Source organism: Aplidium turbinatum, chromosome 1 (assembly GCF_918807975.1).
Source record: "Aplidium turbinatum chromosome 1, kaAplTurb1.1, whole genome shotgun sequence".
Taxonomy (NCBI): domain Eukaryota; kingdom Metazoa; phylum Chordata; class Ascidiacea; order Aplousobranchia; family Polyclinidae; genus Aplidium; species Aplidium turbinatum.
The window spans coordinates 58,128,307-58,151,301 of NC_137472.1; the positions used below are offsets into that span (position 1 = coordinate 58,128,307).

Genomic DNA, 22,995 nt, shown 5'->3' on the forward strand with positions numbered 1-22,995 from the left:
TGTAGGCTACTTGCAACCAAAATCCGTCGAGCCACAGCCGTCGAGCCAAATATTTGACTTGTAGGTCAAAAAAAAACAATTTTTAGGGTAAAGGAATTGTTTGGACAAAAATTTTAAAACTTTTTACCGGAGGTCTTAGAGCAGGGGTGTCCAACCTTTTTGGCCAAAGGGCCACATGTAGTTTACGAATGGTTGCGCGGGCCACTTGAGTATTTACTGCTAATTTGTAATCTTAAAAGTGACTGTCTGATAATTTCTAATTAAAACCCTTACACCCAAATTCTAATCTTAGAAATGTGTTTGTACATTTTATGGGTTATATAAGAAGAGTGAAGTTGGTTTTAAAGTGGTTTTAAGGTTTTTAGTTGAAAGCAAGCCAGCAGCAAAGCGTAAAAAATGTCAAATTGGCAATTGACCCTTCTGATGTTGCCGGAACAGCGGAGTTGCGCGTCCCGTAATGTATTGTCCGGCTGTCCCTAGGTTCATCCACGAAAAACTTGCTCGCACAAGTAAGTGCTGCCGAATAATGATGTCACGAAAACTGCCAATCTATGAATCCTCTGATCTTTTTCTTAAGAAACAATTTTTTTTGTAAAATTCTAGCAATAGAAAGTTTTGAACTTCTCTCGCTAAAAGCAAGAAATATTGCTGATTGACTGACTCTTGAAGCACCAGGACTATTGTGTGGAAAAGGGTGGACGTAACAATGTGGAAAATGTGATGCGTAACAATGTGCATTGTGATACAATAAAATTAACTTGAACAGTTGCGCACCCCATCCACTAGGGATTATAGAGTAATAGAGAAAGAAAGCAAACAATAAATGCCAATTTATCGGAATGTAAGTTCGCCATAAATTACGTTGGCGATTGAGTTGATTATATAATATATGTCATTTCGAAAAATATCACGCGGCCACTCAGAACCTTCTCGCGGGCCACATGTGGCCCGCGGGCCACGGGTTGGACGCCCCTGTCTTAGAGTGTACTGTTGCTTACTAAAACCAAGGTTAAATTTAGATTTGAAAAAATCCGATTAACCCTCTCCCTAATAGAAGATTCTAAAAGCCGTCACATTTATTTTACTGCTCCCAGGTGACATAATCTGTTATTCATTACCAACTAGTATTAGATCGGAAAACTTTTAGAAAATTTCACAGATCAGTGTCAAAAATTATTTCTATTTGATAAAGTTGATTGCTGCTGAAGTGACCTACTGCACTGAAGCTTTTGAAACTTGTAGATTGAAGCAAGAATTACAACAAATATGACTAACAGCAAGTCTTATATATTGAAGCTTGGTGTCAATGCCGAATAAGTCTTTGACTGATAAATAAACTTTTCGTTGCCTATAGAAATCTACATGTGCTATATGTGGTGCAATATGTTGATATGCAATACTGTATATTCAGCACAAATAAACAAAAATTACATGCATGTTATTTTACTGTTTTACATCATAGTTACATTTACAGCGCACAAAGCTGATCATATTATACATTGTGCATTTTTATTTTTTCTTTAGCTTCATCTCAATTCGTTTGAGAGAGTAATGATATCCTCGCCACTGCCTCCATTCTATTCCATCAGCATATGACTCATGTGGTCCTCCCAAGTACAATCCATTGGGATTGGCGTGATGACAAGCTGTATACCACCAACCACCTTTGTATAAATTGGCGCAACTTCCATCCGAGTGGGTATCCTGGTCACGATCCTTGGCACTGAATCGTGCTGAAATCAATGCTTGTCCTGAAAAATATGACAATTAAAAAAACTCCTTTAAAAAATACATTTACATGATGGTCAACAGTCGGCCTCATTGTGTCATGAAAAAATAAATTTAGAAAAACATAAAATAATAAGTTGTTTGATTAGAAAATAGCTAAATTAGTGTAGTAGCTAATTTAGATGCATCATCAACATATCTATTACATTTTGTTTATTTTAGTGAGAAAGAAATGTTAAATATTTAGTTGGTCAAAGATAACTGATCATATACCAGCCTACCTTGTGTAAATGAAGAAAAAAAGTCTTAATGTTTTGAATGAATAACTTTGAATAAAATCATAACAAGCACAAAGTAAAGTTTCTGGTTATTGTGGTTACAACTTAGCAAGCAGAATAATTGTAACCTTCCTAACAAGTTTTACCCTTTGCAATAATCTTAAAAATCTTCTCATGATTATTAAGCAAAACGTTTCAACAAAACAAAAATGAAATTCCTACTCGTCATATAACAATGATTTTATGTTTAACTTTATTGTTAAACCAAAAACATTTTTCTTACTTTTCCGAAAATCTAGTTTTGATGCCAACTGTGCAGTCTTAAAAAAAAAACAATCTTTGGCCACAAAATACGCAAAAGGGTACTAAAAAGTGGCAAAAATTAGCTTAATTTTTTTAAGGTTGGCACCCATAACTAAAATTGCTGTTTTCGGATTTTATTTTTGCTTTGTCCATTCTTCATAAAAGTTTTTATTTGTGTCGAAGCTTTAGCATCGAAATTTAACTCTTTCGCAACCACTGAGGTCTCGACGTTTAATCTAAATAACCAGACATTTTTCACAAAAATCTTTTGTATGCCGTTATACCATCTCATGATGATCGACGTAGACGCACAATCTTGACATCAAATGGAAGCATACATCTTCAGCTACCCGAAGATGCAAAGCTTTGCAATAAAATTTAAACCATTCAATGTACAACTAGCAACTTTCCAAATGGTATTTTTTATAATTTCTAAAAAAATTAAAAATTGGCAAAAAAGTATACTTCATTATAACCTTTACTACCCAAGCATGATGCAATAATATGAAAATATATGTAGTTTATTATAATGCCAAAACAATTCTGCACATGAGAAAAAATTTACGTTGTTTCTGCGCGCAATACTTTAGGAGATACAGCAGAATGATTATGGACAAATTTGGAAAATTTTAAGCAAAAACGTTTACGTAATGTACAGTCTTTTTTATAGAAAAATTCCAAAGTAAGGAGTTGACAAGCCAGTTTTGACTGCCAATTCAAATGAGTAAAAGGTAAAAAATCCACTGTGTCCCCATCTTTAAGAAGTCCTCATCTGATAACTGCACTGCCAAAATTTTTTTTTTTCAAATAGCCAAAAATGGACAGGTAAAGACTATGAAGTTGCCATCATTTACATTTTTTTGCTTGAAATACCGTACCTTTTTACCTTGGACGTATGGATACGTCCATGGTCATCATGGCAAAAATTGCAAGACGTGTGTATACGTCCGTGGCCGCGAAAGAGAAACAAATTAATTAAAAATAAATTTTCTATGAAAAATTTGGTATTTAAAAAAAACAAAAACAAAAGTGGATCCTTAAGATTTCGAGAATGAAGATATTGGAGGTTATTAGATTTAGTAAATTATTCTCCAGACGAAAATCGTTGGACAAATTCTTGAAATGATTCAATTGGTCCAATTCCCCAGTCCTTAGTTCCCCCGAATTCCTGTCGTTTCAATAGATTGGGCTAATTTTTCAATGACATGTCGTTTTGATCACCGTTACTCTACTTCAATGGATTGTCATTTTATGGGACTGTCGTTTAAAAAACTGCTATTTTGATAATTTGTCTCTCGATCAACTGTCAAGTTGAAACAAACTCTACCTGCAGTTCCACTGTATCCTCCAAAAGTCATCGTATAATTTGTTCCAACTCCAACCACAAAGTCACTGAAACAAAAAACACAGAGACCAAAGGTATATGTTACACTGGTCTTTTGACGAAAGACACAAGACTCCAACAGCTACGTGTTTCTTGATGCTTATAGTCAGTTACAGTTAGTTACCCAGTAAACATTGATTGTTGGGGCAACATTGGCAAGAAGTTGGCCGCAACATTGGCAAGATGCAGACGCCAACGCTGGCAAGATGTTTTATGCACCATTTGGATGCATCTGGCCAGCGTTGGCGTCTGCATCTTGCCGCCGTTAGCTTCTGCATCTTGCCAACATTGGATTATGCATCTTGCCAACGCTGGCATTTGCATCTTGCCAACGTTGGCTTCTGCATCTTGCCAACGTTGGCAAAATGTTTTATGCACCATTTGGATGCATCTGGCCAGCGTTGGCGTCTGCATCTTGCCAACGCTGGCTTCTGCATCTTGCCAACGTTGGCTTCTGCATCTTGCCAACATTGGCTTCTGCATCTTGCCAACATTGGCAAAATGTTTTATGCACCATTTGGATGCATCTGACCAGCGTTGGCGTCTGCATCTTGCCACCGTTGGCGTCTGCATTTAGCCAACGTCGACTTCTGCATCTAGCCAACGTTGGCTTCTGTATCTTGCCAACGTTGGCAAAATGTTTTATGCACCATTTTGCTTCATCTTGCCAACGTTGGCATCTGTGTCTGGCCAACGTTGGCAAGATGGCTTGTGCACCATTTTGCTTCATCTGGCGCCTAAATTCTGGTTGACTTTTATGCACCATGATGCTGCTTCTGACCTATTGACTATTGTGATGCCCGCGCTTTGACCAAGGTTGGACATGCGAAGCAAGCTGGTGCATAAAACATCTGAACAGCATTGGCATCTACATTTGCCAAACGTCTCTGTACCTAAACCTCGCTCATCACCAAAAGTTTATTGTTGAACCTAGCTAATCCTTGGGCGAAAGAACAGCAGCAACACGGATTTATAAGCAACACTACTCCCTTTGTGACAAAGCAAAGTAACAGCCGAGCTTCGTATATTTTCACATTTATTAGAAACAAGCCACATCAAATCGAATTGATAGATGGAGATTCATTGCACATCAGCAGCTTTTTCTTGTGTATCTTTATCATTCTGAATTCCTGCAAATGAAACAAAAATATTTAATTCAAGAGGGCTGTTTGGCAACAGTGTAGGATTTTGATCAGTTGTCGTCCAGGATAATACGAAGTTAATTGACAATCTGCAATATCAATGTAATATCCCTCTCTCCAACGTGCGTGACAAAAAACTTATCATTCGATTCTGAGCCACGCAGAGCAATAATCAAGTTCCAATACATTCTAATTGCGTGTACAGTAGTTATTCAACAACTAAAGCAACACATTCGCTGTTGTCTTTCAAACATATAACAAGCTCACCAAAAGTTAGTTTTTGCCCTTTTCGGCCACCAATTGCCTGTCCTTGCAATTTCGAAATCACTCTGAAACTCTTCATCAAATTGCTGCACGGCAGCAGCTTTGTCGTGCGCCATCACCATGTCTAATCATGAAAGTAAAAAAAGAAGTGTTAAATCAGTGTATAAATGCCGACATAGCCTACTAACCACCATGTTCGTTGTTCACATCAATGCGAGTACACCACTAAAACATTTTCATACATTACTCAATACTCTTCACAATTACATCATACATTAATCAAAAGAGCAAAATGGCATAGTTATGACATAATCATTTAGTCGTAGTAGAAACATTTATCCGTACTCACCAAGAACAACTTTTTTCAGATTCTTTTTTTAAACAATCAAACGAGTGCTTAGACTTCACGATGTTTTTTTCTTTTCTTTCTTTGTTCTCGACATGACTTGAACTGTGTTGTGTTCGATAATAATAGTTGACATAAGTTCACTGATACAATCGCTTGCATTTTTGCCAACAACTTGACTTAAATTTGCGACCTGCAAAATGTAAATCGAATGTAATGACAGGGGTTTCATCCATCATATTAAAAAGCTTCAGCACTTGTTACAGACATTTTCGACTGTTACAAATGACAACCAACGTTTAAAGTTTATTTTGGGATTCCAGTCGTCTGTTGTGTTGCGTATGTAGGTCGCAGTGTAGGCTACTGTAGTCTATATGTTGTCGCAATGGGCGCAAAATAAAACATATTATTATTATTATTATTCAGCTGACTGCAATGAAAGCTACATTTGCAAATACTCTACAACCATCACAAACCTATCCACACGACATAAAAATACGAACACATTCAAGCAGTCAGGCAAACACCGCCGGAGCAGCAAAATCAAAGATTGAGTAAAACCCTACACAACACATGTTGTGGGGCATCACAAGCTCTGCTACTTTGCTGATATGCTCTTAGCACTCATCTAAGAGCACTGGCACTAAATTTGTCACGAGAATATTTCATATGAAAGTTTTCCATTGGTCATTGAGTTTTATAACTTTCTTTAAACTGAGTAAACGTAGCCTAGTGACAAAAACGACTTTACACAATTATTTCAGGTTCAATGAATAAAAGACATTCACTTACCAGGTTTTCATAAACATTGTAGTAAGTCATTCCTATAGTTTCATTTTGATCATTTCTAAAACTCCTTTCGGCCGTAATATTTCAATTGAATTCGATTTTTTTATATTTTCGATGCAAGAAGCGAAAATTCCTCTTAGCGCTGTTCACATAAACATTGTGCTTTCGGCTCTCCACGTAATTGTGTATTGCGCACAACCGCCATGCTTGAACAGTCGAAGTGAATCGAGTGACGTCATAATCCCTTTAGCAAAGGATTAAGTCATGGCCTTTGTCTTCCTTCATAAAAAAAACCAAGTTCTTCTTCTAAATTGCGTCTTCTCACGTTGATATAACACATCGCCGCATTCTAAAGCTTTGTTGCCTATTTCACTTCAACGCGTCATATTGCCCAGTCAAAGTTTAAGTAGTGACGTCATAATGGAGTTTTCACAACAATTATTGTGCCTGCAGTATTGCTCTATGCACCGCGAGAGAAGAAAAAACGATTTGCCGGATCGTTGAAAGTAAAAGTAGCGATCGTTTTGTGAAATCTTGCTTCAAGAAATTGAGGAGAGATTTCGACGCAACATGACTGCTCCTGACAAAATATTAAAACACATTATAGTATTGTTAAACGTGAAAGTTAATAAAGCTGTTGTTGACTCCAGGAAAAAAAATGAAGACCTGGCAACTTGAATTTGCAACCACGTTTTTATTTTTATTATTTGTTAGCTGTTGCTAACAATATATTGGTGGCGCCAAAGCGTAAACTTCCTGGAAGTGCCCTCTGAATCACAAGATATCTCTTGCACTAAATTATCTGAAGCAATTGAATATGAACAAACGATTTATATCATAATGTTGTTGGTGCCAGAATATGCTGGAAAAACTATGTTTTTCTACTAAACCACATGAAAGAGTCATTTAGGCTATTGGTATTTTTAAATTATAAAACAAGTGCTGAAATGAAGTGCTAACACATCAAGCATATAATAACCAACCTTACAATTGTTTATTTTGTGGAAACGTGTAGGCTAATGGAAACTTTAAACTGTTTCGGCATCAAGCACGTTATCACGCTCGCGTTTTGTTGCTCCTACCATTTTCAAGATCTCTGCTTCGTTTGACATAAACCAACTAAAACGCTGGTCCTAAATATTCATAGTACCGGTAAGTTATATTTGTACGGTATCATAAAAAGAATAACAGCATTGATAGCCTATTATTACAATCATAGCAAAATGATGGTATACATTTGCTTAATTTGAAAGAAAACACCAAAATTGTTATGAATTGGCACAACGTTGGCAATGCTTCTGACCGAGGTTGGCCAATCACACAACAGTGTTTTGCAGCAATACCACATGAAAAAGGTTTGTGTTAGTATTTTTCAAGTTTAAAACAAATAAACCTGAAATAAAATCTTTGAGACCTTTTTGAACGCTTAATAAGAAGTATTGAAATTGTTGGCGTATTGTTGGCAATGTTGGACGAAATTGCCGACATTGTGCCCTCACATCCAGCATATAGCCAACGTTGCAATTGTTTATTTTGTAGAAACGTGTAGGCTAATGGAAACTTCAAACTGTTTCGGTATCAAGCACGTTATTGCGTTCGCGTTTTGTTGCTCCTACCTTTTTCTAGACCTCTGCTCAGTTTGGCATAAACAAACTGAAATGAAACTACTTTGTTGGCAAAGCATTGGCTACTCTTCTGACCAACGCTGGTCTTAAATATTCATAATATAGCCTACTTGTACGGTATCAGAAAATAATAACAGCATTGATCGCCTACTATTAAAATTTAAAATTGTAGCAAAATGATGGCATACATTTGCATAATTTGAAAGAAAACACTGAAATTGTTATGAATTGGCACAACGTTGGCAATGCTTCTGACCGATGTTAGCCAATCACACAACTGTGTTTTGCAGCAATACCACGTGAAAAGAGGTTTGTGTTAGTATTTTTCAAGTTTAAAACAAATAAACCTGAAATAAAATCTTTGAGACCTTTTTGAACGCTTAATAAGAAGTATTGAAATTGTTGGCAATGTTGGACGAAATTGCCGACCTTGTGCCCTCACATCCAGCATATAGCCAACGTTGCAATTGTTTATTTTGTGGAAACGTGTAGGCTAATGGAAACTGTAAAACTGTTTCGGTCAAGCACGTTATCTCGTTCGCGTTTTGTTGCTCCTACCTTTTTCTTGACCTCTGCTCAGTTTGGCATAAACAAACTGAAATGAAACTATACTTTGTTGGCAAAGCATTGGCTACTCTTCTGACCAACGCTGGTCTTAAATATTCATAATATACTTGTACGGTATCAGAAAATAATAACAGCATTGATAGCCTACTATTAAAATTTAAAATTGTAGCAAAATGATGGCATACATTTGCATAATTTGAAAGAAAACACTGAAATTGTTATGAATTGGCACAACGTTGGCAATGCTTCTGACCGATGTTAGCCAATCACACAACTGTGTTTTGAAGCAATACCACGTGAAAAGAGGTTTGTGTTAGTATTTTTCAAGTTTGAAACAAATAAACCTGAAATAAAATCTTTGAGACCTTTTTGAACGCTTAATAAGAAGTATTGAAATTGTTGGCATATTGTTGGCAATGTTGGACAAAATTGCCGACCTTGTGCCCTCACATCCAGCATATAGCCAACGTTGCAATTGTTTATTTTGTGGAAACGTGTAGGCTAATGGAAACTTTAAACTGTTTCGGTCAAGCACGTTATCTCGTTCGCGTTTTGTTGCTCCTACCTTTTTCTAGATCTCTGCTCAGTTTGGCATAAACAAACTGAAATGAAACTACTTTGTTGGCAAAGCATTGGCTACTCTTCTGACCAACGCTGGTCTTAAATATTCATAATATACTTGTACGGTATCAGAAAATAATAACAGCATTGATCGCCTATTATTAAAATTTAAAATTGTAGCAAAATGATGGCATACATTTGCATAATTTGAAAGAAAACGCCAAAATTGTTATGAATTGGCACAACGTTGGCAATGCTTCTGACCGATGTTAACCAATCACACAACTGTGTTTTGAAGCAATACCACATGAAAAGAGGTTTGTGTTAGTATTTTTCAAGTTTAAAACAAATAAACCTGAAATAAAATCTTTGAGACCTTTTTCAACGCTCAATAAGAAGTATTGAAATTGTTGGCGTATTGTTGGCAATGTTGGCAAAATGTTGGACGAAATTGCCGACCTTGTGCCAACATACCCAGCATATAGCCAATGCTGGCCCAGCAATCAATGTTTGCTGGGTAGCTACCTTCAAGAAGTTTAAATTTACTGGAATTTATAAATATTTTCAGTTTCTTGATGAGGGCTTAAGTTAAGCCGAAAACGTTTGACTTATAAACTATTTGTAAATATGAGAAATATATTCTTGTAATGCTCAACCCTATAGTATTGTTGTGTCTTGCCTGTCTTTGGTACAAAAAAGCAAACTCTTTCCCGAAACTATACAAACAGAAATATCTTCACAACACAACAGTGACTGTGAAAGTTATAACTAAGACACAGGTTGATATACAAATCATAGTATTTTATTATGAAGATGATAACCCTGATTACAAGATGTATAGAACAGCTTTATGTCGTAGACAAATAAAACCTAACAACCAAACGGCATTTAACATAAAAACATGAAAATAAACTAAACATTACAAACGTTTTCGGCCATACTCATGTTAGCCCTTTTCAGGTAACCAACCGACTGGTGTTCTTCATAAATTGAAATAACAGATCTGATCTACATACACAAAAATTGAAAATTTTTGAGTCATAGATTTGTGTTTTTTCTTATGCAATTAAGCGTCATGTGATTTTGCTTTTCCTCTGCCTTGCCGTTTCATTGATTTGCTTTTCTTTTTTCGATTTCTTTTTTTCTTTTTATGATAGTCTACTCATATACTGTAACATGAAATCAAGCCTAGTTATTTAATTTAAAGTTCTAAGACAAAAACGTTCTCTTACTTGTATGAAGCATGTCTTGTTTCGCCTTCAAAATCCTCCATGTCTACTCTCATTTCATATTCTCCATCTTTAGTCAATTTGTGAAGAACATCTAATCCTGAAAAAAATGAGAGATTTTTAGGCAATAGCCTACAGTATTGTTGAAAAAATGTCTTATTTCAGTGTCACAATAAAGCAAGATTGTTCAAACTGGTGTTTGCGCGGCGTTTCAGCATTATCATGTGGCACAAAATTAATAAGCGGTAAATTGGGAAAACCTGTTGTCTGTGGTCTAGCTTTTCATTTTGTAGTGTGAACATGTGTGGTGGACCATAAGGTGGACCATAACCATAACATTTTGTAGTGTGGTCATGGACCATAACATTTTGTAGTATGGACCATAACTGCAAACTGTGGTACATTATTTCGGTCATACAGCCTCATCAGTGCAGTAGGTACACTAGGTATCACTACGAGGTTATAAACTCTCCATACATAGATTTTTGCAAGAAGTTAAGCAATCAACACTAGTTCAGAAAACCGAATTGTTTATATTGAGCCATATTTTTGGTTTTGCATTTTGAAATGATTTTTTTTCAATTTGCCAAAAAGCGCTACTTGCTCTGTGACGTCATACATAAAATTTAATAAATCAAAGTCCCCATCAGAACGCGATGTGAGTGCACAAGAAACGTCCAAGTTGATTGTGATCATTTTAAAATTTTAATAGTAACTTATGTTAAAACAAAATTAAGCTAGGCTGTTACAAATACACGTAAGCTAAACAATTTCACCAGACATAGCAATTAATTTGTCAACTTGGTGGTAAAATGGTCACTTTAGTTGCACAACTCGAACATAATTAACATTTCTATCCATTCTATTATGCAAATAATAACAACAACCTCAATGACAAAAATAATCTAACAATAACATTAGTATAGCAATACTTAGTAATAAACTACATTATTCAGTAATAAATATAATACTTAATGATACCAGTAACAATAATAATATTAATAACAACTTAGGTTGCACATCTCGGCCACAATATCTGTATGTATTCCGCTATGCAAATACATCAATAACCTGATAAAAATGAGAACCATTATTTACTGAAGACAAGTTTAACCATTTTAGTCCACATTTCTGAAGTGTTTCCTCACCTAACCAGAACTCTCCTTCTAATCGACCAAAACCTTTGACGTAATCAGCAAAGTTTCTATAAAAATCCTCTGAACCATCTATTCTCTTCTGGAAAACCTGAAAATTTGTTTACCGTAAGTTTTTAAAGGTGGTAAATTTTTCAAATACGATTACTGTAATAATTAAGCTATCGGGACTTTGCCCTGTGAGTACCATTTATCCCCTTTTCCAAAATCCATTAGTGGCCACTATTTTTAGTGATTGCACTGAAATTGTCATGTACACTGTACAGCGCACAGGAGCATAGTTTGCACTGTGGATGTAGCGCTATATAAATGTTGTTATTATTATTATTAAAATAGTTCTCAATTCATAAGCTTGTTTAAAAAGACATCAAGAAAGTTGGTTACGGTCACAAACTCCCAATGTGAAGAAAATAAAATCTAAACAAAGAAAAAACTCTTTCATAATTTATAGAATAGAACAGTTAATGAGCCTACAATGACGTAGTGTGCATTGGAGTTTACAAATCATGTTTTGCTTTGCTTATGCTGATACTTTGATTTGTTTATTCATGGTTATAACTGTAGAAGACGGAGGTGCAGGGGAAAAGGTCACTCTCATGCTAAAAACAAAACAAAAGCATAGCAAATATGGGTAAAGATATCCGGTTATTTGCGTAAATTGTGAAAAATCGTAAGTTTCGTTTTAAATTTCATTTTATTAATAGCTTAATTAAATTTTTATCTGTCATAACACAAATATGCACATTTTCCAAAAAAATGAGACATCACTTAAAGGAAGAAGCCATATAAAAAAATCAGTCACTTCAAGCTCTCTTTTGGAGCTTCCTCAGTCAATTTCCGCAATCACTTTGTTACATGAAAACTAGACCAACTCTAACAATCTGAAAAATCACTTTATTAAATACATGGTCCTGCTTTTTTAGATTCATCAAACGCTAGTATTTTCACAACAACACTTTCAAAAAATTTATGAAATAGAAAAGTTCCAATGTATCAAAGTAAGCCCGTAAACCGACTACGGAGGGAGAGAGAGAGAGACAAGAGGGGTCTTGATGCGACTGATTGAAAACTTTATTTATGTAAACACTGGTTCCAAAACATGTAATAACAAATTGAAAATTTTTACTAAGAATTGTTTAACTAACTACACGAAAATGTGTAGTGTCAGTAAAATAGGAAGACAGTGCAAGCTTTACATAAAATAACTTAACAGAAATAAGAAACAGCAAACACAATATTAGGCTTTTGTTTGATTTGCTGATCTCCGAAAATTTGGACGATGTGTTGTCAAAGCAGTACGCTATCTCAGTGATTAAACGCTCGACTGAAGATCAAGCGGCGCTGGTTCGGCTCTCCGGGTGTGCGCTTGAGCAAAAAACGTCAGATCAGGTCATTTTCAGCTCTCCATTCAACAGCAGTCAGTGGACAGAATAATGCTCGACAGCAACTATCGGAAACTTGTTCTCTCAATATCGGTAATCGGCCCTGCGTTGGTAGTTCAAAGCCTGAATCGCGGCCCTCAACCATTCTTTTTGCGGCCCTCATCAAAGTAGCAAAAAAATATATATTTGTGTTAAAAGAAATGCTCAACATGACGAGAATACATCATTGTTCCATAACTTACGTACTTGCAATTGCAAGGGAGTTTATTGGGGGAGTTACGCCAAAATTCAACATTTGGGATGGATTTCTCACTTTCTATTCCATTCACGGGGCAACAAGAAAGATGTATCGTGAATACCGTGCAAGTCTTGTAGAAACACATTTGGATCCGCCAAAGTTGTGCTCAGATGCAACAGATGGGTGTCTTTCCATGTTAGGGAAGAATTACAATCTTTATGGACCCGTTAACAGATGACGTGAAGACTAAGAGGATAATCTTACATCTGCAATGTGTCACCACTACATTTTACACCAAGAAAATATCGTTGCTACGTCATGGATGATGTCTATTGTAATGTGATTGAAATCAAAACATCAACAGTAGATAGGATTTGTGCAAATGTGCTTAACTATCGCAAGTTTAAGCAATTTTCGACAGATGTTGATGTTGACTAAGGATCCGTGTGCATGTTCACAGCCGTTCGGTGGTTTAGTCGTGTTATAAGTCGCCAAAATATTTATGTGTCACTCTCAGAATTCAATGCGTTTGATGAAGATAGTAAAATCATTCCTCGAATGAGCAACAAAAAATGGATTATTGATTTGGCATCCATGGTTGATCACATCACCACACCTTTCGTCTTTGAACAGCTTCCTACAAGGTAACGAGTTCTCTCACAATTTTTACAGCACAGTGTTTCCATTTATTGCAAAGCTTCGTCATAAAACGCAGCTTGTAGGCTACGTGGTTTCACGACACATTTTGCATCACTTTCAAAGCACCAAGTCAGGTCACGGTGGTGTGAGAAGCGGTGAATAAGCCAGCCTCGTGTCATGTAAGCTATTGAGTTTCTTCCTTCCACACTTTTTCTTTGTTTATATTGGTTTAAATAGGCAAAACCATTAAACAGATATTATAAATGGGCCCTTAAATAGCCGTGCCCCTCTCCATGGCTAAAGGGTAGTTGACGTGAGATCGGTTGGCACTGCCCTGTGTCTAAAGTGTATCTGGAATATATCGTAACTCAAGCTCAAATTTTTAATACACAGCAACCATATAGTTTGAGCACAGTAGAGATACAGTAAGGATAATTTTAAATCCATCTAGTCATTCTAACGGAAAGACTTGATTTTAACGAGAGAGGAAGGGTACTGAATGTTTGAGGCCAAACAACGAATTTTCACGCGCAAAACCAGAATCAAAGCGGCTTTTATATCTAGCAACATAAAATTAGCAACTTTTGTATGATCGAAAGCAGAGCCTACGCCCACTGGCCTACAGTGTTGTCACTGGCACTGTGTATACTGTATGTTGTGCGTTGTCAGAAATGTTGTCATCTTCTAAATCTTTATCTTGTTAAAATGAAGTTTTGACCAGTAATTCAACACTGTCATCAAGCGATAACTGGAGCTTTGATGCGCATTTAATGTACCAGGTGCATATTGGATGTTTTGACGCAACTACATAAAAAGATGGAAGAAAAGGGTTACTAAAATTTTGAGCAATATTGTTATAAATTGCTTTACATAGATGCAAAAAAAACAATTATATATTATGAAACATTGATTGATGACATATGTTTTGCTTTGGAAATATGGATGAATATTCTTTTTACTTACAATCCATCCACCACCATCCGTTTCCATGTCACAGTAAACCCTTACACGGGTCAAGTCACCATTCCCATATGGATAGATAGTATAAACTCCACTCTCGCTGATTCCATCATCGGAAAGAAAGTCTGAGCATGTTTGTGGAAATATTGCATCTACAAGAAGTTACGCAATCCAATATTTATTCAGGAAACAAAGTCATACTTTTGATAGAACACATTCTTTAAGAAAACCTACAATCTAAAATCAAACGACGTCTTCTGTCAAAAAGTAAATAAGTATTACGCAAAAAATAAGTTACAGTTTAATCATTTCGAAAAGTTATGATATAATATATAATTAAAAACAACTTATAGCTATTTAACAGAGGCATGTTTCGTTTCTAACACTAGTTGCAACGTTCATCTGATGAAAGTGAAAGTAACCAAAGAATAAAGAAAAGAAAAAGAAAGTAACTTTTCACTTTCATCGGATGAAAGTGAAAGTGTTTTCATCAGATAAACGTTGCAACGTGCTAGAAACAATAGTTGTCCTGATGAATACCCAAACTTTACAGCATTCAGAGGCATGTTTTTAATTTGAAGGCATGATTTATATCAAGTGAACTAAAATAATAATTTGAAGTAACACGTTTTGTTTTACTTTTCTGCAACTAATTTTCATACAATCTTGTTTTTCAGCAATTATTAAAACATTAAAAATCAAACAAAAAAGTTCTTACAAGTGTAAAAATACTTGGCGCGGAAAAAATGATTTAGCTTTTGCAAACGATTATGTCAAAGCAACGATAAAAAGACTTTTCTCTGTGAACTTTTAACCTTTTTGATGATACCGTATGTAGACTTGTTGTATTATGACGTACGTTTGAGGTCTTCTATATCACAACAGTTGCACTTTTCCGTTGGATCTTGTGTTTCCATGGGTTCCTCATCGCCATTAAATCCTTTCAATCCCGCTCCGAAGTTGATCTGAACCTGACAGCCCAAAGTTAATATCACAAGTAGAAGAGTAATTACAAATGTCATGATTACTCTGTAAGAAACAGTGATTGCAAATCAAAAATATTTTGGTTTGTTTTTATTTATGGTTTAGCTTTTAGTAGGCTGGGCTATCATCAGCATGCTTATGAAGCCATACTTGAGCTGGCGGTCTAAGGCTAAGATCTTGATTTCGAGAATGCTTACAGATGTTAACGCAGCGTTTGTTAACTGGTGCGCTGCGTCGCACCAGTGAGCCATGAAATGGACCAGTTGAACCGCAGGGAAATCGAAAATTTGTTCAACAAAATCTGTACATTACTATTAATCTGTGCGCGAAGCGCAAGTCTCTCATTAACTACTTATTTTATTTGTACATGAACACTAAACGTGTGTACCAGTTCTTATTGATATTTTGCTATTTTCAGACTGAATGATTTCGATATGCTTTTAGTTTGTATATGCTGGGTAGTTCAATTTAAGACGTAATATTTTGTTGAAGTTAGATCTAAATTATTGTTCAGCTAAAATGCTGTGCTGTGTGCTTTCATAATTTGAAGTTATTACAATATTAAAGGCTTTACTTTTTACATTTTTTTCTTTTTTTTCGACTTATTTAATTGAAGATGCACTACTTTAAAGATAGTGTAACTGAGACCTGTGTAATAAAAAGTTGCAAGCAATTCAAAATAAATACCGCAATACCCAAGAGAAAGTCGTGCTCATATCGCTCGTTCTTTGAGCCACCACATTTTCAGAGGTGCAGGTGCGCCCTGAGGTAAAAACGGTTAAGAAAGATAGCGTTAAATAATAGCTTCCTACAAGACATTGTGTTAAACAAATCGGAGCGTGCTTATTATCTCAATTATAACACCTGCACAAGCCCGGGTATGAAACCTTTTGCTTAGAAATTTAAACTGACAAGCTAATTGATGCAAGCTAATTGATGAAATGAATAAATAGTCAACTAACTTCGCCACTTAGGCCTACCCTATACTGATTGCTTTTATTCTCATCCTTAGATGCCTATTGGCTTTTTTGCATTTGCGTGACTTACCAGATAGTCGCAGAAGCGTATTTTTTAATATTTTCAAACTGGTCTAGCCAGTTGAGTAGGAACTTGATCCCGCGGAAAATCTAACTGGGACCCAGTCGAGTATCTCAAGTGAAGCCCAACATATCGCCTTTTTAGTACTCAGATGGGCTTCAGTTGTCATGGCTGCCTGTGATATTGTAGTAAGCTCCGCAAAAAGATAAAGCATCATGGATTCATTAAACTTAGCAATTGATGATAAAATAGAACAGTCGACTACTTGACTCCCTTTTTCAATAAAAATAGTCAACTTCGCCAATGGCCTTTGCCATATTGACAGCAGTGTACGCAGGATTTTTTTCAAGGATCAGGAGCAAAATAAATGCTTTTCGAATCGAAACGAAATGAAAAAAATTTAAAAACGCTCTTTTGCTAATAATATAGTCATATTGATATAATATAATAACATGATATAATATAATGATATAAAATGATATAATAACACTCTTGACGTCGCATTAATGACTCAATGAACCACGCGTATTGAGGTAACGTTCAGTGGCGTACGCAGGATTTTGATACTGGGATTGGGAGAATTGATTTGATTTGAGATGTTTCATCAAGAGTAGCTTAATGCTACTTCTATTTGCTTCTGTTTGCCAACATCGAACATCTTCACCGTTTCACGAGCATTTAATGTTGAACAAGTCGTATGATATCAACCGTTGAAACCATGGCTTACTACTGTATATTACAGGCCTCCCAGACGTGCAGTGCCACCTAAAAACTGGAGGCGAGTGATTTAAAATCACATTTAACGTGTAATTGGTACAGACCAACCATTTTACCGTTTTGCAACCATTTTTACATTTCTGACTGTCAAACTTACTACTTCTACACAGAACAAATGTTGCTAGATATTGAAACAACATAAAACAACTGATTTTGCTATAGGTTGTGAAATGCTGGGAAAGCATGCAAAATTGCGATTTAACCAATTGTCAACAAAGGAAACTTAAAGTTTATCAACATGAAAATGTATGCATTACACTCAATTCAACAATATTCATAAACAAATATGCAGTTATATGTATGCTGTGAGCTTGGAGTTTTACATTGCGAATTAATAAATTGTCACTTCACTTCTGGCAATATACGAAAGTCACATGCTAGCACAGTGATTCTCAACCTTTTTTTTTTGTGGCCCATTTTTACCAAGCAGAAATTTCTGTGATCCATTATTCTGTCCACACTGTTGTAGTAGCTTTAAATCAAGGTTCGTATATGGTGCAATACAAGACATTGATTGCAACATGCCACCGAATCTATAATAATTAGAACAAAAATTGCCACTCTGTAGTAAAAAACAACAGCATCATTCACTGTTACCACTATCAAAACTACTAAACTAACGCACAAGTGTAAAATTAGCTACAGTGAAACAAATGAAACTAAACTTTTCAATGAATCTAGCATTTTTTAAATAGTTCTGCGGTCCATCTCAAAATGTTTCCATAGCTGAGAACCGCTGTGCCACATGGACTTCTAAATAGTAAAATCTGGACTGGACACGCAGTGGACAACATTAGGCCAAACTGTTGGTACAACAGTAAGCCAACAGTGGACCAACAGCCAAGTAACTAACCCTGTTGGTCCACTGTTGGCCAACTGTTGTACCAACTGTTCGGCCTAATGTTGTCCACTGCGTGTCCAGTCCAGATTCTACTATTTAGAAGTCCATGGCTGTGCTAGCACAATCAAAACAATAAAACATATGGGGCCCTACGTTGTGGAAGTCAGACAAATTAGCATCAGTTCTGTAGTTTCAAAACTTTTAGCTTTGCCTCCTTGTTGCTACAAGGTGTGTACAAGCGCGAATGATTGTTAAACAAAATATTGAACAGGGTTGCAGCATGCTGTTTACTTGCACACAGCCCATAAAAATCTGAGATTTTCAGCAACGGTTTTCTACCAATGCACTTCAGAAAAAGTTTGGCAAACTGCGCCAGGGCTCAGGTGGTGCATATTTTATTACTGCACAGCAAGTGCTTGAAAAAGTTGATATTTACAAAACCAAACTTCTTCTTGGCATAGACAAAAACCTGTTAAAAAGTGCTAATGCTGGTGGTCACTCTTGCTTGAAATGTGATATTTCTATGTCATAAAACGTTTGCACAGTCTTTGAAAATTTGGACAAATTAGAGGGCTCACTGCGTACAGATGTAAGATGACATTGTTGTATATTGCTGGTTATGTTGTGCCTAATTTTGATGTTGATGACACCGGTTTTTATTACAAAAAGTATGGTGAATACATGAAAAAAATAAATCGGGGGGGATTGACTATTCCTGGCGATAACGTCTGCCAGTGGGTGTTTTACAGCTACATACTTTTTCGAGAAGTGGCAAATGTAACTTGTCGTAAATTTCTATGTGTTCTTTTGCTTTGTGCAAGTAAACAGCATGCTGCAACTGCAACCCTGTGCAATATTTTGTTTAACAATCATTTGCGCTTGCACACCTCGTAGCAACAAGGAGGCAAAGCTAAAAGTTTTGAAACTACAGAACTGATGCTAATTTACTTGACTTCCACAACGTAGGGCCCCATATGTTTTATTGTTTTGATTGTGCTAGCACAGCGGTTCTCAGCTATGGAAACATTTTGAGATGGGCCGCAGACCTATTTAAAAAATGCTAGATTCATTGAAAATTTTAGTTTCATTTGTTTCACTGTAGCTAATTTTACACTTGTGCGTTGGTTTAGTAGTTTTGATAGTGGTAACAATGACTGATGCTGTTGTTTTTTTTACTACAGAGTGGCAATTTTTGTTCTAATTATTATAGATTCGGTGGCATGTTGCAATCAATGCCTTGTATTGCACCATATACGAACCTTGATTTTCAGCCACTGCAACAATGTGAACAGGATAATGGGTCACAAAAACTTGTGCTTGGTAAAAATGGGCCACAAAAGAAAAAAGATTGAGAATCACTGTGCTAGCATGTGACTTTCGTATATTGCCAGAAGTGACAATTTATTAATTGGCAATGTAAAACTCAATTCAAAGCTCACAGCATGCATATAACTGCATATTTGTTAATGAATATTGTTGAATTGAGTGTAATGCATACATTTTCATGTTGATAAACTTTAAGTTTCCTTTGTTGACATTTGGTTAAATTGCAATTTTGCATGCATTCTAAGCATTACACAACCTATAGCAAAATCAGTTGTTTTATGTTGTTTCAATATCTAGCAACATTTGTTCTGTGTAGAAGTAGTAAGTTTGACGGTCAGAAAGGTTAAAATGGTTGCAAAATGGTAAAATGATTGGTCTGTACCAATTACACGTTAAATGTGATTTTAAATCACTCGCCTCCAGTTTTTAGGTGGCACTGCACGTCTGGGAGGCCTGTAATATAGTAAGCCATGGTTGAAACACATTTTCCAAGAAAGAAAAAATGTACCATCGCTTCGTTTTCGTATGCCACTGCATACTGACTACTTTGATTTTTGATGTAAGATGCCTATAGACTTTTCCATAATGTAGCACTTACTTTTAAACCTCAAGGTCACAACCACAAACTTACATCAAAATACGTCTCGTTTTGTGCAGGAACGTTTCTCTTCAACCAGGTATACTGTAGCCTATGTGTACGACACTATTTATACAGCATTTCGTGATTAAAGTATACAATCGAAAATTGGTTAAGGTTTACTGCAGGTTTACACTATCATTTTGTTTATTTGTAAATAACTAATAAAGCAGCCTTAACACTAAGCAAGATCTTAAGCCGATTTTCGAAATGTTCTGTTTTCGTACTGTCAATGTAAAATAAGGTTTAAATCCCTTAGATTTCATCGCTTTCTGATCGAGCAACAAACTTTTATGAAGCTCAGTGAAAGTGGCCTAGTGGTGAGAGTCCTGGCACGACATTAAAAAGAGCGTCGGATTGACACCGACTAAAATCGTGATGTGTCTTTGATACGACACTCAATGGCATGTCTGAATGTAGACACAAAGATTTCCTTCCAAGCCCTCACGTCCACTTAATTCGAATGTTCAATCGTCGGGCGTAAGACTGCATAGGACAAAGCTGGTTACAACGCCATACTTTTGTACCAAACATCACTTCGTTTGCTGTCGGTGAGCTTACTCTTATAGTTGGGCTTACGGCTGAAATTCCATTTTTTTCGGTTCTTGTAATACATGGTCTTTTTCTTACTGCAAGACATTTTCTTACTTATGACACATTTTGGATCGCACCGTTTTTGTACAAGTATTGTTTTTGAGTATTTGCCTTTAGGCATGGCTTTGTTGTAAAATCAGTTTTCCGAAAATTCCAAGCTGACATAATATAGCCAATTGACGTTTTAATACCAAAAATAATAAAATTGATGCCACAGGCCATTTTGACATCATTTGATGAGCATAAACAGTAAAGAAGAGCAAGATATTGAAAAAACATCTAACAAAAAAATGTTTGAATACTGAAAACTTTGGGTGTTCATCAGGACAATTATCGTTTATAACACTAGTTGCAACGTTCATCTGATGAAATAAAAAGTAAAAGCAACAACAAACAACAACAAACAGTGAAGCAATAAACCATCCTGTTTGTTGATGCTTTACTTTCAATTTCATCAGATGAACGGTTGCAAATAGTGCCATAAACGAAAAAAATGTTTTGTACAAACATTGTTTTTGAGTGTTTGCCTTTAAGCATGACCTTGTTGTAAAATTAGATTTCCAAAAGTTTCAAGCTGACATAATATGGCCAATTAACGTTTTAGTACCAAAAACAAAAAAATTTGATGCCGCAGGCCATTTTGACATCACTTGATAAGCATCAACAGATATACAGTAACCATACTGCGCAATCTGCTTGAGTCCTTTTCTGAACAATTAATTTTATCTCTTAAATACTTCTTGACCTGTAGTTGCGCTGCGTAATTTTTTAAGATCATTTTGTATGAGCGAGGTAAGCGGTTTCTCAAATGTATAGATTTGGTCATACTTTTTGCTGTGATACTGTATGATTCTTTAGCATATTTTATCTTATAGGCTTGAAAAGGGCTGTATGACTAGCCGAAAACGTTAGCTTATTGTTTTTTTTTCTTTATACTGTTAAATGTAGTGTGGTTGCTGAGTTACGTCTGTTTATGGTTTAAAAAAGTTACCTCTCTTCCTAAAGTGTATTATAAACAGATATGGTGCTAGAGTAGACTAAGTAAAATATATTTGGTAGGCAACAAACAAAATAAACGTCGTGGTTTTGTGGCTTACTGCAGCATTACATGCAAACCCACGTTTGATTTTCCCTCACAAACTAAAGATCTTCATACCGAACAACTGAGATAAAGCTCGACCCTGTCAAACACAGAATCAAACAAATTGAAAGGACCTGTGCTGTGCATAGTACACAACAAATAAAAAGTAAAATAAAAAACATGTTTAACGTGGTGGTCATGTCTGCTGTTCATTGGTACCAATTATTTTTTTCAGATTCGGAAGGATTAAGGTCGACGATCATTTTCATGTTACCACTAAGTCAGAATAATTTTCAATCCAGTTAAGCTGAGAACAAAAGGCAACAAACTGTGCAGGAGCGCTTAGCCATGGAGCATACATGGTTCATCAAACAGAAACGAAAATGAACTAGAAAATTCTGAAAAGTTTGCCACAGCTCAAATCATCGTTTCATATTGGGCTTTTTTTGATTTAGCTGGCTTGCATTTTTCTGTGTTTTTTTTTGCGTTTGCGCAAGATGGTTGCTGTGTATATTTCTGTTTACTAACATAGATGACTTATACAAACTAGATTGATCAGAAAAAGGTTTTATTTCACAATTTAGTTTCTTGATATGGACAATTGTCTGGACAAAAATTTACTGAAGTCTTGTGTTTTAGCTTATTTGTATCAAAATACCACTTCTTTGCGCTTTTTGGTTTTTCCAATTACTCAAGTCTTGTTTTTTAGCTTATTTGTATCCAAATACCACTTCTTTGCGCTTTTTGGTTTTTCCAATTACTCAAGTCTTGTTTTTTAGCTTATTTGTATCAAAATACCACTTCTTTGCGCTTTTTGGTTTTTCCAACTTTGGTTTTGTAAAGTATTCACATTTACTTTCAAGAAATATTTGCTCTTTCTTTGAAACTATTATTGTTGATCTCATTCAAAGGATGTTTAACTCAATCTGACTCCGCAATCACATTATTAAATTTATATATTTAAGTCATTTTGGAGTCATGACAATCAATGCTACAGGTTAATGAGGACTGGGAGATGGAAAGCGATATGACATTAATTCTACTTACCAGTTACTTTCTTGAAAGAAGTAATAGGAATTAAACGCGGATTTATTCCGTCTCTTGAAGGTATAAATGTCAATGAGGTTT

At 35.7% G+C, this 22,995-nt stretch overlaps 1 protein-coding gene and 1 long non-coding RNA gene across 2 annotated transcripts; both read right to left on the reverse strand.

Moving 5' to 3' along the window:
• Positions 1 to 1,386: 1,386 nt before the first annotated feature.
• Positions 1,387 to 15,614, reverse strand: LOC145783953 (microfibril-associated glycoprotein 4-like). Its single transcript, XM_082595715.1, has 6 exons — positions 15,449 to 15,614; positions 14,593 to 14,741; positions 11,365 to 11,461; positions 10,220 to 10,316; positions 3,637 to 3,701; positions 1,387 to 1,751 (listed from the first exon to the last, which is right to left on the reverse strand). Exons 1-6 carry the CDS (start codon positions 15,609 to 15,611, stop codon positions 1,510 to 1,512), a joined length of 813 nt encoding a protein of 270 aa, XP_082451841.1. The 5' UTR covers positions 15,612 to 15,614; the 3' UTR covers positions 1,387 to 1,509.
• LOC145783991 (uncharacterized) lies at positions 3,964 to 10,213 on the reverse strand. Its single transcript, XR_014290973.1, has 4 exons — positions 6,238 to 10,213; positions 5,449 to 5,638; positions 5,103 to 5,223; positions 3,964 to 4,823 (listed from the first exon to the last, which is right to left on the reverse strand). It is a non-coding gene; the product is annotated as an uncharacterized LOC145783991 (long non-coding RNA).
• Positions 15,615 to 22,995: the final 7,381 nt, after the last annotated feature.